The 17,951-nt window shown below is 45.8% G+C and overlaps 1 protein-coding gene across 2 annotated transcripts in view; it reads right to left on the bottom strand.

Annotated features, from left to right (window-relative positions):
• Positions 1-16,000, bottom strand: part of TMEM163 (transmembrane protein 163) — a 236,331-nt gene extending 220,331 nt beyond the window's left edge. Inside the window, exons 1-2 of one of the 2 annotated variants that reach the window (XM_036886673.2) lie at positions 14,988-16,000; positions 9,886-10,005 (exon numbers count right to left, since the gene is read on the bottom strand). In XM_036886673.2, the coding sequence (XP_036742568.1) occupies positions 9,886-10,005; positions 14,988-15,192 (325 nt within the window). In that variant the 5' untranslated portion in view covers positions 15,193-16,000. The remainder of the gene's footprint in view (positions 1-9,885; positions 10,006-14,987) is intronic. The other variant, XM_036886672.2, reaches the window with a different exon arrangement.
• Between the last annotated feature and the right edge of the window lie 1,951 nt (positions 16,001-17,951).

Genomic DNA, 17,951 nt, shown 5'->3' with positions numbered 1-17,951 from the left:
TTTTAGTTCACTATTTCTCATTGGTTTCTTTACTACATTTTTCATTACAAATTTTCCTGTTTGGCACTCCCAGGGAAACATGGCAGGATGGTTCTTCACTTTTACTTCTGCTTCCTCTAAAAAACCTTTAAACTAAGCGGCTGAGGGATTTTTTTTTTATTTAAAGAAAACCATTAGAAAAAGAAAATGGAAGAGGCAACCGGAACTATTTTTGGAAGCTATAGAGTATATGGGCAAGTAGTAATTGACTTAACAGACTCCAGAAAGCAAATTCCCAACACAACCATGCGAAAGCAAAAAGGCAACCCAATTTACACATCAGGACACCCAAAAAAATAAGAATTGGTGTACAATGTAATAAAGAGAAGACTAAAAATAGCATGATTGGTTCCAAGCCTATTTAAAAAGCCATTCTCCAGATTCCCTCCCCAACTCTGCAGAGACAGCAATACCCTCCCCACCAGCTCTCCTATCAGGTGATCAGAGGTTTATTCTCCGGAAAAGGTACAGCAGTCTCTGGTTTGAGGCACACCAGATTCAACAAAAGGTGGGAAAACCAAACTGAAAATGGCAGCCCAGTTAAGGATTCTGAACAGAATGCTGAGTCCCAATCCTCCTCCCCACTCAGCTCCCAAGATTCAGGCAGCCAGCCATTTCCCATCCAGGCAGAATATCAGAAGGTTCCTCTCTGGGCAGCTGAGCAGCCCGAGAGGATTGATCCCAAAGTCATAAACTAGAATCTACCCATCAAAATGTGCAAGCACATCACCCTACAATAGAAGCCACCCACATGCTCAGAGGTCTGTCAGCTTTTAATGCCTGCTCTTAATAGGAGCAGACTATCAAGTATCACCACTCAGAAGATTCCTCCCCTAACAGGAGAAATGAACCCAAGGCAAACAGGAAAAATACAAAAGGCACCTTATAAGAAGACAATACAACAGAAAAGACTTTTTTTAAACTATCACTAATATTTTTTAAAACAATCATTTATCAGAAAGATAAGAAAAGATCTATTTAAAAAGATCAATAAAGTCAGAGTTGGACAATTTTGAAAAGTAACACTCAATTTTTAAAACAAACTTGATAGTAGAAATGAAAAGCTCAATAGAAAGGTGGGCAGGTAAAGTTGACGACATTTCCCAGACAGTTGAGCAAAAAGGAAAAAGCAGCGAGCAGCACACAGGATAAAAAGGTCCCACCACATCAAGTCTCAGGCAAACGATTAGGATTTAGAATGCTTTAGGACTCTAATAGCAACACTAAAAATAAGAATAGAATGGAGCAAAACCTTCAAAACTCTTAAGGAACATTATTTCCTACTGAGAATGTTCTATTTAGCCATCAATCAAGTGTCAGAATATATTCATGACATTGCAGGCTTGAAAGCTTCACCTCCCCATGTGCTTTTTCCTAGGGAGCTGGGAAAAGATGCATCCCCCTAAAAGGCAACAAACCAGAGCAAGAGGGAAAACATGGTCTCCAGGAGAGTGGGGACTCCAGAGGACAGAAATGAAGGGAATACCCAAAAAGTTGGCGAAGGGCAATCTTAGGGCACAGCTGTGCACCAAGTACGAAGGGCAACCAGGAATGAGAGGATGTGTAACGGCCCCGAGAGAGAGTTCCTCGAGAAAATCTGACAGGGTTATCTGTGCCTCTGAAAAACACCAGAGACCCTGAGGTTGGGATAGTAATGCTGAATTTAGAGTTCAATAAGAAATAGATTAGAGAAAAGCAAACATAGGAATAAGCAAAACAGACATTAAAACCAGAGAAAATTAAAAATTGGGCAGGGAAGAAGTAATCATACTTCACCACATGGCTCAGTGAGCAGTATTTATAGTCATAATAACGCAAACTGTATAACCGCCACCCAAGAATGGGAATTCGGGAAGTTGGCTTGTTTATGTGAGGCCAGCAGATGAGTAAACAAGTGAATCACCTTTTTTCATGGTGGGAAGTCAACAAATAATGCCTAAATGACAAAAAATCAAAAAAGAACTGGCACCGGAGGTCAGTTATTTACACATACATAAGTAAATACAAGGATCAACTAGAAGAGGTAAAGGGGTTGCTGGGAGTGGGACGAGGAAGAAATAGGAGAGAGAATGGGGAACTGCAGCAATCTGCATCCATATTACGGCTTCAATAAAAATAGCAAAAATATATTCGATCATTGTCCAGTTGTTGCTCTTTTCAATCCGTCCCTTTCATGTGTTTGACTCCTTTTAAGTATCTACTCATAATTACATTAAATTAATAATTATAATATTAAACTTTTTTTTTTACAGATCTTTCCAGGTGCTTCTCTTATCTGGAATTTGAGTTCTAATCATACTGTTCAGTCACAGAGGACCCTTTTCTCAAGAGCTTTCTAATGTTGGAGCTTCATCCACAGGACACTGCTGGACCTCAGCGGAGGTTCTGCACTTGCTTCTTCCAGGGGCTCCAGGGGAGTTTCCCACCTGGGACCACATGTCAGCTTGAGGGTTCCTAGGCTAAGCGGGTAGTATGAACTCCTACAGTGGATGCTGTGGTGTAGCTCCTGGATCCCCCCTCAGGACCTTGGCACTCAGTTCCTACAGCTGCCAGGAGTGAGGGCTGCTGATGGCTCACAGCTCCATATCTCTCCTAGAACTGCCCTCTACTGAAGGAAGTTGCTTGGGGCAGCCCACACCAGTGACTGGTCTAGTCCCCTTGCCTCAATCGGCCAACTGAAGGTCCATCCCAGCATCTAAGTCCCTATGGGGCAACAGCATTCAAGTTCAACTTCTCCCTCAGCTTCCCTTGCTCCCTTTCATGTATTATTCCTATTGCCTCCACCCCCAATAAACCTCCTGCCATAAATCTCAGTCTGTTTCCCAGGAAATCGACCTACAAAAATTCCAAATACAAGTTTATATGAAGTCAGACTCGTGGTTGTGAATTCCAGTGACAGTCTCCCCCACCCTCACTCCACAGAGCTGGACTGAAACAGACACATTTCTTCACTGGCTTTCTGGGCTGGTCCACTCTTTCATTGAATGTAAAGTCCTCTAGTGCATTTGCTTTATTCTGAGATCTTAGTTTCCTCCACCTGCCTGGTCTGGCCAAGACTGCTGTTTTGAGCTCAACTGCGCTCCTCTCCCACCCACCCAAGTTCATATACTGAAGACCTAACCCCCAGGGCTCCGAGTGTGACTGTATTTGCGAGATGGGTTTTTAAAAGAGGCAATTCAGTTAAAATGAGGTCAGTAGGGTGGGTCCTAATCCACTATGACTGATGTCCTTATATGAATAGGAAACTGGGAGAGATCATGTGAAAACACAGAAGATAGCCATCTACAGGTCACCGAGAAAGGCCTCAGGAGAAACCAACCCTGACGGTACCTTGCTCTGGGACTCCAGCCTCCAGAACCATGAGAAAACAAATTTCTGTTGTTTGAGCAAACATTCCCAGTATGTGGGACTTGGTTATGGCCGCTCTAGCAAACCTCTGCAAGCATGTTCCATGCCTGTGTGGCCATTATAACCCAAGCCCCTCATCCTGAGACCAGCAATCTCCCCACATCCCCACCCTAGAGCAGCTGTAGCTTCTGCACTGATAGCTCTGATGTTCATCTCATTCTTGGGGCAGGGGGGCTGCAGGAGGCTCCTGGGGGTTATAGACTGCCCTTCCTCTAACAGATCAATGACATCCTTTCTTGAGCATTGTGTCTGCTGAGGCAGGCTGGGAGGGCTTCAGGTTATCTGTCCTACCCCACCGCCCTGTCATTCACTCTGACATCTGTAGAATTCACCTTCCCATTAGACCTGAGCTCTTTAAGGGAATAGGGGGACTGTTCCATTTCCCAGCAGAGCCCAGGGCCCAAGCAAGTAGGAGCGAGGACCCGCCCAGCCTGCTGAGATGAGTCTGGCTGGGGCTCACTGCCCAGCTCCCAAGTCACTACCAAGGCTATGTGACAAGAACACCACTGTGCTAATGCTCTCTAGCCACAATTAATTAAATGCAGGGAGAAGGGTGGCAGAAGATGTGAGCAGCTGCTGCAACCCCTCCTCCACTCCCGGCCAGACACAGTGGCTCACTGTGGGCGAAGGGTCTCAAGAAGATTGCTCCCCAACAGCAGCTTGAGTCCCTGTCCACAGAACCCTGGCTCCTTCCTCCAAGAACAGGCAGAGGGCGAAGACGAGTGGGGGAGGGGAAGGAGGGGACAGGGAGAGAATGGGCTCCTACATCCCCACCATTTACAAAGCTGAAGATGTCCCTGTTACCACTTCTCCCTTGTTTTCATTCACTTGAAAAAGCTGTTATTCCTTTTTCTGGAATCTTTACCTGCAAACATACATCCTCAACCTCTGCAGCCACTGTGGCCGCAGGAAGGAAGCATCAAAATTTACTCCAGTCCGACCAACATCAGAGGGGCTGAGGCACAGACTGGGGAAGAACGGGGCCTCACCTCTGAGGAGTGCGTCTTAGCGCAAAGAGCAATAATGCAATGATTCCAGTATTGAGTGTCAAGTTTCTGACTGGAAACAAAGGGGCTTTGGAATCAGCCTGGAGGGCCAAGGAAGGCTTCCTGGAAGAGGCGGTCTATCATTTCAGTTTTGAGGTATAACTAAAATTTAGCTAGAAAGCAAAGGGTGGGGGTCAAGAACAAAGGGCATCTGGGGCCAAGGGCAGAGCAGGTGCAGGGGTGTGCAGACAAGAGCAAGATGCAGCACTTCAAGAACTACAAAGAACATTTCTGGGCTAGAGGGGCAGTGAGCTAGGAGATGGGAGGAGAGAAGTCCAGCCAGGAAGGAGGAGCCAAGATCATGAGGGGCCTCATGGTAAGCAAAGGGGCCTAACATACTACTTGTATTCCAGGCGCCATCAGTGAGCTAGCCCCATGCGGAGTGGGGGGAAGCAGGGGCGGTGGTGGGGGGGGGGGGTGCCAGAAGGAACAGAATCTTTGATGACATGACCACCGAGCATGAAGAGGGACCCAGAGGCAGGGAGCATGCAGGATGAGGCTCTCAAACCACAGTTCAGCCTATTCCCCCCTCCTGGTTCCCCATCTCAGAAGCAGCATCTGTAGTTATCATTCAGCCAGCATGCTTCCAGGGAGCAAGTTATCCCCCTGAGCACCCCAAGGATGTGGCTCACAAACTTCCTGCCCACATCTCCCCACCTCCTCACCCACTCCAGCGGTGGCAGGCAGACGGTGGCTGGGAGGTGGTTCCTGAAGATTCTCCACATCAAATCCACTTCATACAAAACTGAAAACAGAAGCTTGTAAAGAGGTCTGTGCTAATTGAAAGACCAGCAGATAAGATACCACCTAACATAAGAAGCAACTGAAAAAAAAAAAAAAAAAAGAAGCAACTGGAAGATTTGTGCACCTGGGCTCCTACCCACACGGAAAATATCCTGAAGAAGATACAAGACACTAGCAACAAAGCTTGTCCACGGGAAGCAGGTACTGGGAAAAAGAGGATTTAGCATAGACAGAGATTTGCATTTTGCACCTTTGTCTCATGAATTTGTATAAAGTGCACACACACCTTTCATCAATAAAAATAAATGCAAAACCAGCAAACTACACAAAGGATCGTTCTATGAGCAAAAGGTAAGCTGTGTGTTAAGAGTGTTTGTTTTTGGTTCATGGAAATCTGTAGGGACGTGGGCACAAGAGACTAGGGTCTCACATCCCTCATTTTCTAACAGAGGTGGGGGCATGAAGGGAGAAACCATGGTGAAGAAAACACAGCTTGATGGATAAAACTGTGCGGGGGCGGGTATGACTACACCTGGAAGAAGAGTTAGCCACATGGAAATCTGGGACAAAATGAGCTTGGCACACAGCCACATATTCCAGTCCTGAGGAGAAACTGGGGCACCTGAGAAAGCGGGGCTAAGGCCAGGTCAGGCGCAACCTCTAAAGCCATCGTAACCATTTAGATGTTACTCCAAGGGCACCGAAAGCCACTGGAAGGTCTTGAGACTTCTCCAGTTCACAGTGTATTAGTTGAGAGAATACCTAAGAAAATTCCCTGACATATTTTGCTGATTTTATAGAAGAGTTTGTTTCATTTTATCCATCTCTCAACTCTTAGCCTCACAATTTAAAAATAAGTCCCCACATTTTACCATTCCTCAAGGACGAGTTTACGCTAAAATCAAGTATTTTCTAAAACCCACAAATAAAAAGAAAATCACCCCTTTCAGAATTTTTTCTAATTCTTCAATCTATTGATTCACTACATTTTTGAGCAAGCTTTTTCTGAGAAGACCTTGGTTTGGAGCAACTTTTTTTATTTTTTAATGGAGCTGTGTCACATAGGAAAGGTTTTCCTTGGAGAATGTGTCAAATATATCTTCATTTCCCACAGAAAATGTATTGAGTGCCTAAAAATTAACTTGCACTCATAAAAAACCTGAAGAAAGAGTCAGAAGGCATTTTCCTAAATTATTCTAACAAAGACATCAATGATGTCAGAACCCTGAGTTTTGAAACAGAAATTCTGTTCTCTTTCTAGCCTTATCATTAAAAGAGACTTTCTTTAAAGGTTTGTTCATAACAGGATTGCCATTTTCCATGCTGCCTACTGATTATAAACAGAACCAATTTTAAAACCATACCAGGGCTCTCTTTAAAATATTCAAGATGTATTACCATCTGGTTTATATCAGCATTTTTAACAGGTCCAAAATCTCTATATGCCAAAGTATTATCAAAAATAGTTCATATCCTTTTTCAAAGCACATATTCCTTTCAAGACACTCTCAAGTCATAAACTTTGAAAGCTCACCCAATTTTTCAACCATAGTTACATACATAATTGATTTATCAGATAATTTAGTGATACTGACTAAAGCTGGTTTTATCACTGGGTCTTTCAGAAACTGCTAATTTGAAAAAACACAGCATATCTGATTACCTGGAAGTTTATAAGAGGTGAAAGGTAATGGTCTTTATTTGAGATGTACAAATTATGTAAAAATATGAATCTTTCCAGATGACTGAGAAAAAGAGCTGTAGGAAAAATGGAAATTTCGTAGCCAGGATTTTCACCTGATCCTCATATTGCCCACTGTGTATGTGCCTATTGCACAAGAGCATATTTGTATACCTGTGGGCAATAAGCCATTACTGCTGGTATTGATATAAGGAGAGCTCCACCCAGTCCTAAAAGCAGAGGGAAGCAGGAGAGCAGAGCCTAGAGAAGAAAGCAAGAGAACAAAAGAGAAAAGGGCAGAGGCTGGGAGGAGAGACTGGGGAGCCTGGAGTGGAGGCAATGTCTGGGGCAGAGGCTGGAGGCAGGGGCAGAGACTGAGATGGGCCTGCCGCGTGCAGACACTCTGGTGACCTCATGAGAATAAAGCTTGGTATGAGCTTTTTACCCACAACGTTCCATTGTCATTATTCCATCTCACTGCATCCAGAGTGAACTTGCCCAAAGCCGGGAACCGCCTCCACCCAGAACGACAAGAGGTGTCCCTGAAACTTACATACTCCATCACCTTTATCTTCAAGCACAAAAGACACAGCACAATTTCTTCAGAAGATGGTCAGCTAAGACTCAGCATCCACGATTAAATAGAAAAATGGCAGGTGAGAAGGTGAAGATAGGAATTCCAACTGACGCCAGTAGATGCAGCTTTAAGCTGCTGCCCTTATGAGAAAATGCCCATAGGGACAATCCAGTTGTCTCAAAAACATTTCAATTGTTTATAAGATAAATGAGACCTAAGCCTGGTATCTAAACAAACCAGATGAAATTTATCTTTTTCTAAGAAATATTTTCCTTCCACTTAACCAAAAAAAAACAGAAATTTTTAAAAATCCCAGTTCATTCATTTAACAATCTCAAGTACTGACTGGTTCCATACAAGGATAGAGGCTCTTCCTGCCCCAAAAGAGTTTACCATCCAGCGGTGGCAAGAAAACATGATAATAACAGCCTACTTCTCTTCATTATTATCACCCCATCACCACCACCCTCCCTTTTTCACCCTCCTCCCACCCCCACCACCACTACACACACACAATAAAGCTGCTTTATATAGTTAAAGTAAGAAAAAATACAGTTAATCTACATTTGGTTTAACTAAACCAAAACAAGTTGAAAGCAACTCAGGAACAAATTGAATGTACTACAGAAAATAACAGAGATCATCCACATATGCAAATGCCAACATTTTATAGGCAAGAAGTTAGAGGATTTAAATTAAATATGTTACAATAAGGGAGTAAAATCATTCCAAAAAGAAAAAGACAGCCCTTTTCACAAATCAACATTCTAATTCCACATGCATTATGCAACAGTCTTTTCCTATTAAAGGAAATGGAACAAAATTTTCAAGATAACCCAACAGATCAGGTACAACATATAAAACCAAAATTTCCACATAATTTTTCCCTATTATGTGATTAAGTACATCAAATGCAGTATTATTCTCCCAAAGGAAAGGCCTGCTCAATATTTTTTCACATTCAGGTCCTCATTCAAACACCCACATGATAAAGTCGTAACAGCTCTATTAGGCACACAGACATGTCTGAGTAACTATTATTCTGTTTGTAAATCACCTCTCTTCATTCCACTCCTCATCCTTTACATATGTTAATTTTGGCATCTGACCCAGAGCCCACCATCAGCCACCACAACCCAATCTTCCTCCAGGGACATCAGTCGACATTGTTATTCTTATTTCAGCAATAAAAAAGAAGAGGAAGGAGTAGCTATTTTCAGGAATCAAAATTCCTCTTGATTAGATTTCTGGCTCACTGGTAAATGTTGATATCCTGAAATGCATTACCCTCTGCTTCTGGTTGGCTTTTTTTAGAGCCAAGATATGGCACAGTGTTTCCAATATGAACTGCTTCAAGTAATATATGTCTGGTTTTGCAGGGAGTATTTGGTCAAATTCCATTATTCTTCTTGGGAACCAACACTAACTCCCAGCATCAGATCTAAGTGTGCAGAATAGAATTTTAAACACACAAAGAGCAGAATCTTCTAGGGAACACAATCCTTTATTCTCCTATTCTGAGAGATGTCACATGAGACATCTTGCATGATACTTACCACTTAGTAGATCTATTAAGCTAATAAATTAATCACGAAATGTACAAAATACATTCTTCTTTTCCCAGCATAAAATTTTTTTAAAAGTGGTTTCTACTTTAAAAATGGCTGAGCTAAAGCTGAATGTCATTGCTTAAGCCTGTAAATCATTGCATGATTAATAAGAATAAATAGCACATGAACAATTCTCTAGGCTATAAATGTTAGCTGAGAAAATATTTGTCATTGAGCTTCCTAACACCCAAACGGTATTCTCCATAGGCAGAAAGTAGAGGATTACCCATAGGCAGAAAGATTTCAATTATCTTAGTATTTCTTAATTATAATCAATGTTTCCTACGGCCACTGAAAATGAAAGGGGATCCTCCCATTTTTCTTTCATTAAAATGTGCACATGATTTTAACCTCAACCTTACACAGACATAATTGCAGGAAGAGAGAGGATGCACTGCAATATTGTACTCATCAGACTGTATTAGGCTCAAAAGACGAATCTCAAGGATCTGTATTTGTCACGTCAGCCCAAGATGAAGGCATCCACCAAGAGAATATTTTCACTATTCAGCTGGCAGCCAGAATCTACTTCCACAAATCCACATACAGGATTATGAGCACCAACGCTCTCAGTTCACTCTCCATTTCTGCTGAACCACTCTTGCCTTTGCAGAGGAGAGAAGCCATTTTACTAATTTATAAGTACCTTGACTTTGCAACCATCTTAAAAAAATTTATTCATCAATAATAGTCAACTAAAAGCAAAAGCGCATCCCGCAGGAATGAGACTAAAGCAGACAACAGCGGCCCGTATTGATCGGCCAGATTCAGGATACTCACTAAAGGCAGCCACAGCCAGGGCCAGGGTGACAATAATGGAGAACCAGGAGACCCACAATGCCTTCTTCCTGTAGTTCTGGGCTTCATGAGGTTTTAGTCGAGTGCTGCTTTCTAGTAAGCCTGACAAAAACAAGGAGAAAAGGAAGTTAGACATTTCCTTATTAAGAAACCCACAGCCAGAGCTACACTTTCTTATCCACGGACTGCAAACTGACAGCCCAAGGGCCAAGATGTGCTGTGTTTGGCCCACACTGTGTTTTAACAATTAGGAGAGTTTACACGGAAATCAGGCTTTCTGGCATCTCTTGAAAAATCAGACTCCAGGAACATGGGGCATGTGTCCCTGGAGGGCAACAGCAGCTATCCTCATTAGAAAGACCCTGCAGACTCACTGCTCCTTCACCTGCCATCCCCCTGCCCACATGTAAACTCACTGGGTTCATATCAGTGCTGCTCTAACAAGGCCCTTCCTCAGGAAAACAGCACAAATAACCCACATTCAGTTGGGCATTTGGGCTCCCCAGCTGTGGGCACTGATTTGCATTGCGCCACCAGCCCAGCCCCAACTGGTACACTGGGTTTTGCCCAAAGCAGTGAGTCATGGCATACAAATGCCCTCATTGCTCCCTTGTACAATTAACAAGGGGAAAAGGACCATTTCTCTTCAATTACACCCAAAACAGCCACCAGGCTGAAATTTTATGCCATGTTTTTCTTCTTTCCTTTCTCTGCTCTACAGTATCTATCCCTTTATACCAAACATGAATCAGAAATTTCTCTGAATATTAAAGTAGGGTAAACCTGCTAAAACTGGAGGCAGCTTCCTCAGCAAGTCCTATGTAAGAAAGGTTTGATTTTGTCTCCTATGATTTCAACACTGAGTCCTTAACGACAAAAATTCAAGATTTAAGGCAATACCCAAGCTTCAAATGCCTTGAGTCAAAGACTAAAATATCTTCAATATGACCAGTGTGCAATATATCACATCTATGCAACATGTAAAAGACATCATCCCATTTGACTGGGCACCACACTAAGCTCCTCATTGCCAAAAACTGCATCGTGCTCAAAAGTTTAATAAGGACCCTGTTGAAATTTCTCAGTTCCATTTACTACCCAGACTCAAGCACCCTGAACAAGTCCTGAGCAAAGCAAGAGGAAACATCAAGAAGGCTACTTAGTGAGCCAAGTTTACTGCCAAAGATTTTTAAGTAATCAAAACCTGTAGACGTACATAGGGTCAAAAGGTAAATGAGATTGCAAACGGTAGGTATAAACACCATCTCCATCACCTCACTGTAAAAATCTCCCCATAACTTCCTTAACAAATGCCCTTGGATGGAAGAAAGAAAAAAACCTTCTTCTTGTCAAATTCTATCCTAGGTACAAGCAATTGCAAATTAAAATCTACTTGTTTTTGTCCCTTTGTCTACTTCTTCCATAGCTCCCAAAAACACCCCATTCTAATTTTCAACTATGATCACCCGTGTCTCTAATTAAAGCCACAACCTAGTATGAGGAGGTCCCACACACTTCCAGTAATTTGTCTCTTTTCCCAAGTAATATAAAAATTTTCCTTCACCCTGGACAATTAATTTTCAAGAAGGGAAGCCATAACATTTAAGTACTGACTCAAATAGGCAGTTCATTTACTGGGTATTTTGACAGCAACAATCTCAAGAGGTTTGGCCACTGAGGGTTAAAAACAAAGTTCATTTTAGAAGTAGATTTAATTTTCTAAGAGAAACAACAATGATCTGGGTTTTCTATTCGGCCACATGACATTTATTTTTCCTTCCAGAGCCAGCTGTTTCCAACAATATGGCTGGCCCTGGTCACACAGATGCACCTACACGCCTCCCCCCAGGGGGCCGGTCCTCCCACGGAGGAATGTGGGAGGTCAGCTCACGCAGGCTGGACTGCCCTTCTAAGGGGACACCTAGGTCCTCATAGCAGCAGGACTGGGGGTTCTTCCCCAGATCTGATCCTGTGTGTGCCTCCCTCAGAGATGTTTCATATTAATTTTTTAAATGCAGTAAATGAAATGAGAACACTGTCCAGGAAGGAAGGAACCTTCCCATTTCTATCCAACCTTTGCTTATTTCCCACTGATTTTCCTTTCTGAAAATACAGCCCATAACAAGGAAGGAAAACTTCCCATTCCCCAAAGGAAAGTGGAGTATGAAGACCTACACAGACCAACTTGTAGGAAAGAACGGTCGGCACACAGGTGCCTATACCGGCCGCATGCGCACTCACAAGCCATGGAGCCATGGTGAGAATTGCCCCAAGTTTTCAAAGCAAGCTGTGCTTCAAACATAGAAGGCAGCACAGCCTAGGGAAAGTAAGGCAGGCCTCAGATCTGCATGCAGGGCTGGGTCCTCGCTACCCATAGTTGGTCCCCATGGTCAAATATCTAATCTTACTTAAATGTCACATATTTGTAATCTGGGCCTGGCAATACCTGGGACTGGGACTAATATCTTATTATTCGGGTAAGGAGGAATGGAAATATTATGGGGAAGTTGAAGCCATCAGTCACTTCATGCTAGTGTGAATTAGTTCTAATTGCTTTCTCTCAAGAATTAGTCATGTGTGGATCCCCTGAAGGAAAAGGAATATTAATTAGACGGAAAGGTGGTAGGAAATGCTGAACCATGTAAGACTCTAAAACTAGGCTGGATGCTAAGGCTTGGGGCAGGATGATGGGAAAATACTTGTGGAAAGGAGAGTGGGTATTAAAAGGGAGGGGTAGAGACAAATTTGGCCTATTTTTTGTGTAGTTAGTCCCTAAAGGTCTGGGACCATAGCACTCTTGCTCCCTGTACTACAAGGCTCAGCCAAATGAAACTGCAGGTACTGACACTGTAAGCTAGCTAGTTCTGGGAATCAACCCGCATCACCTCTAAGGGAAAATACCTCTAGAGTCCCAAAACACTAGGTTATAAAGCAAGCCTTTCACTGAAGTTAGATGAAGTTTGTAACTGGGTCCTGATAGCTTAGGAGGTTAAGACAAGAAAGGCCAAACATAGGTCTACATCCAGGGTACCCATCCCCCACACCCTCACAGGTATTCCGACTTCGAAGTCACAAGGCAGGCAGGATGGAGAGATGTGGAGCAGGCAGCTGCTGAGCTTCCCTCCTCCCCAGATCCTCTCACCATTAGGAAAAGGATAGCAGCAATTGAAACGTTCCCAAGAAATACAAAAATCGATATTGGAAAGATGTAGCCCCATAAAAAAAGTAACACAAACAAAATATTAAAATAAACCTTCCCAGGTAACCTTCTGATTTAATAAAAATGACTCATTCATTATTAACTCTTCACTGTCAAGAACGTGTCACACAAAAGAATGTCACACTGACTTTCAGCTTTCAACGCCACACAGCACAAGGTTCTTTGGGGAACAGGGCTCATCCTAACAGAGAGCCTGTGTGTATGCAGCGCTTTCACACAGTGACAGTTTATGAACAGTGAATGCTTTCATGCTATCACATAATGGAAAATGAAATTCAGTTGACCAGTGAAAAATAACCTTAAGAATTATTTTAGAGCTTTTTACACTTGAGCAAGAGCAGCAAAATGATGCTAGATGTTAACTCACCCTAGCATTTTTTTTTCCCTCCTATCATTTTGGGGGATGGGGAGAAATAGGCCAGCTTTTACAGATGACCTGCAATGCTACAAAAATAAAGCTCTGCCCAGAGTTCTATCTTTCTTCAATACAAAAATGTTAAATCCTACAATATTTTAACTGCAATGTAGAAGGGTAATTAACACAACCTATAACAAAACTGATAGGTTTTGTTGGGGACTTGTCACCAATCATCAGCTTTACAATGATATCTAATTATGTGAAAAATAGGGAGAGGAACTGCAACATAGGTGCAGAACTTGGTGCAACTGGAGCGGCTCAAGTTCACCCCAGCATCCCCATGGATTCTCGGGAATTGCCGTTTCCATGTCATTCTATTTCACATGCTACAGTTCAGAATTTCTAAGAGGAAAAGAGTATATCCGAACACTAAGCTGACATAAAAATGTACAGGAGATACTAAGAATAGGACAGAAACTGCTAAGACTAAAATATAAAAATCCACCACAGCCAAAAAAATAAGGCTTCCAAGAAAATGGGGTGTTGGTGGCGATGAGCCGGCTCCCCGCAAGGGCCTGGCTGCAAGAAACCCGCTTCGGCCACTAACAGGTTTTAGCAGAGCCACTGAGTCTTTTGGAGGGGGCCAATTTGGACTTGAATTCAGCAAGAAACAGAAAAGGTATAGCGGTGACCAAAAATAGGGTCCGCCGAACAGAAAGGAAATGAGGGTCGTAGGAGGAGAGAGACACGGGAATGTAGAGGGGAATCTCTTCGGTATCATTCAGGCAACTCAACGGGGGACGACGGGGAGAGTGGCTGTGTCGGAAGGTAGGGATTGGCGTCCCAGAAAGGGTCGTTTGGGCGCTTCCAGGCCAGTGTCTTGGGAGGGATTCTGAAGGGGCTGGGACGCGTGCTCTGGGAACCACCAGGTCCCAGTGGCATTCGTCCAAAAGAGGCTGGTGGCCCAAACCCAAGTGTCTCCCAGTCGTCTGCCCCGTCACCAGACAGCGGGGCAGCGGCTCACGGTAACCTGTGTCCCGCTGACTCCCCGTCTCCGGGGCGGGCACACCGGCGGCCACCGAGCGACTCCATGAGGCTAAGCCCGCAACGGGAGGCTCCCCCGGGGAGCCGGCGAGGGTCGAAGGGGGCTCAGTAAGAAGGGTGCACCGAGCTCACGTTCCTGCGAGCTGAACGGGGCTCGCAGTCCCCCGGGAGCACTCGACTCCAAAGCAAAAAACGCCTCCCGCAAACTTTTCCGGTGGGCGCTAGAGGGGCTGGGCCTGGGGCTGGCGGGCGGAGGGCGGAGGACGCGGGCCAGGAGGCAGCCCGGTTCTCGGGTTCCGGGGAAGGAGCACCGGCCGCGGGAGGTGGAGCTGCCGCCCTCGGCTCCCGGCGCCCTCGCGGGGAAGTCCCGGCTCCGCGCGCCCCGCCAACCAGCGAGCGGCGGCTCCTCCCCGCGCCCGCCGGACCGGGAAAAGGGGCCGGCCCGGGAGAGCGCGCTCTCACCTCGATCCTCCAGCCCGTCGCCGAACTGGCCGCTCTCGCTGATCCGCAGCTGCCGCTCCTCCGCGGGCTGCGGCTGCTCGCGCGCCGAGGAGCTCAGCGGGCCCGGGCTGGGGGCGGCGGCCGCCGAGGGCGCGTGGCCCCGGGGCGGCGCCGGGACGGCGGGTCCCGGGGAGCTGCGGCGCTCGCTGCCCGCGGCCGGCTCCATGGCGCGGGCGGCGGATCCCGGCGGCGGCGACGAGCGCGGCGCGGACTCGACTCAGAAGTGCGAGGCGTCGCGGCTCGCAGCGGGCGGAGGGACGGACGGACGGCGCGCAGAGAGCGGGCGGGCACCGCGGGGTGGAGGTGCGCCGGCTGCAGAGGGGGCGGGAGTGCGGAGGAGCCGTGAGACTCGCGCGGCCGGTGGCAGGGGCTGGGGCCGCGTCGCCGCCGCCGCGCTCCGCCCACGAGGGCAGGTGCGGGCGGCAGGGACCCGCCCCAAGGCGCCGAGGCCGGTGGGGAAGGAGGGGATCGGCCGTGCCAGGGGCTCCGAAGCGCGGAGACCAGCCGGCGGCTCGGGCAGGGCCTGGTGAGGGTGTGACGGGAGACGTGCCCCACCCGCACCGCGGGATTGTGCTCAGAGGGGACCCTCTCGGACCCGATCCCTCTGCTGTCCGGGAAGCCAGCGGACGGGCTCGGGCAGGAGAGCGGAAAGCGCCCTAATTTGGCACCCTTCTCCTCTGGAGCGGAGCCTCACGGGCTTGCGGCTGCCCATCCCCGCTGCCCAGGGAAGACGAGGTTCGCTGCCCACAAGCCCATCCGGCCCCGGCCTTGTAAGAGCTTCGATTCCCCCCTGTCTCTCTCGCTCTAACTTACACGGACCAAGTGCCCAGGGGACCACTGGGCGCTCCAGAAGATGTCCGGACCCAAGGCCTCCCCATTACTACTCTCGCTGGGCCTTTGTCCCAGCCAGTCCCCCATCAGCTCGCTCTTTCCCCCATGAGTATTCAAGTCCTGCGGGTTCTTTAGGACTCGTATGGAACGAGCCCTCCTACGGAAAGGCTCCCCTGGCTGTGCTGGCGCGGCCGACTTGTCCCCTCTGACCGGCGGGAGCTCGGACCGGCCGAGACCACGACCACCCCACGCCCTCTCTCCCGTAGCCCCGAAAGGTGCAGAGGGGGCCCGGCCATTTATCAGATTCAGCTTGAATTAAATGGTATCAACATACAAACTCTGTAGTCTAGATTCTATCTTTAGATAAATATCGGTCTTTTAATTTAACAAATCCTCTAAAATGCTAATTCCTCATTTAAAGCCTGACTACTCATGTGGGGGGAGGGCGCTCTGTTGTTTTGAAGACCAGTTTCTTCTCTCATTCTCGCTTTGCCTGCGATGGAAATAGGAGTGGGATTTAAATGCTTTTGTGGTGCGGTGGTAACATCACCAAAGGAGGAAGAAGGTCTTGTTTTATTTTGTGTTGTTGGGTCGGAATGAGAAGATCCCAGTTGACCTTGGCCAACTCACTTTACCTTTTTGACCTCTAATTTCTATACAAATTGAAAGAATTGAAGTAGTTCATTTCAAAGGCCATTTCTTGCTAGGAAAAGAAACAGGGAGGGAGGGAAATAAAAAAGTACTAAAAGAAAGAAAAACGCTGATTGTCTTGGATACAAAACAATGAAAACATCTACTCACCAATCCTGGTTCTGTCCTCTAAGGCAGACAATGCTGCAGATACTTGCACACACACACACATACACCCCACCTCGTGGCTCTATTCCACGCTTTTTCCCTCCAGGTTATGCCGTTTGATTTGTCAATGGCTTTCAAACATTAGAATCACCTGGGGAGTTTAAGCACAAAACTCCCACCGCTAGCGATCCCACCGCTAGAGCTCTGATAGAAGTGATGAAACGGGTCTGGTCTGGGACGTCGGCCTCGGTATTTTGTTTAAGTTCCCTCCCCATTCTAAGAGCCCTGGTCAGCTTTTATTAGTTTGCTTGTTTATTTATTAAAGTGCTGATGAGATTCTGATTCAGTAGGTTCTGGGGTCGGGCTAGGAATCCTCATTTGGATCACACACACCAGAGATTCTGATGTGAATTGTTCAGGATCGCCTTTGTGATTCTCCCTACCTAACTACCCTCCACAGGGTGGGCCCTCAAGTTGTGCCCCCTACACACGCCGCAGGTCTGTGTCTCTCAGAGAAGCAAGTATCAATTTTCTTCCCTCTGGTTCCTCAATCGTTTTTCTAGTCCAGCGCATTTCAAATGTGAATATGCAGCCAGGTAGAAAAAGACAAATACCATATGATTTCACTCACGTGCAGAATCTAAAGAACAATACACATGAACAGAAATAGACTCAGATACACAGAGAACAGATTGGTGATTGCCACGGGGGAGAGAGTAGGGGGATAGGCAAAGTAGGGTAAAGAGGTACAATTGTCTAGTTATAAATCAATTAATCATGGGATAAAAGCACAGCATAGTGAATATAGTCGGTAATATTGTAATATCTTTGTGTGAAGAGATGGTAACTACACTTGTGGTGAGCACTGAGTAATGTATATAATTGTCAAATCACTATGTTGTACACCTGAAACCAATTTATTGTATAGCAACCTATACCTCAATAAAAAAAGAGACGAATATGCAGATGAACCCTGGGATTCTTGTCCAAACTGCAGATTCTAACTCAGTAGGTCTGGAGTAGAGGCCAAGATTTCTAACAAACCTCCAGGTGCTGCTGAGGTTGCTGACCTGAAAACCACAGAAGTAAGGCTCTAGGAGTTATTTATTATTCATGCAATAAATACAATTTCCTTCAAGTTCCAGCTGCCCTGGGTCAATAAGCCATTCTGCCTCCTCCAGGAAGATTTCTCTCTCTCTCTGACTCCCCGGGGCATCCTTTTTGTGAACTCTGAGTATTTAATAATTCACTGTTTATTTCACGGGTGAGGCAAGGGTTGTGGTGCTTGCCTGACCC

This window comes from Manis pentadactyla, chromosome 8, assembly GCF_030020395.1.
Source record: "Manis pentadactyla isolate mManPen7 chromosome 8, mManPen7.hap1, whole genome shotgun sequence".
Lineage (NCBI taxonomy): Eukaryota > Metazoa > Chordata > Mammalia > Pholidota > Manidae > Manis > Manis pentadactyla.
The sequence above is the reverse complement of the archived record's forward strand: the minus strand, read 5'-3'. Positions and strand labels throughout refer to the sequence as shown.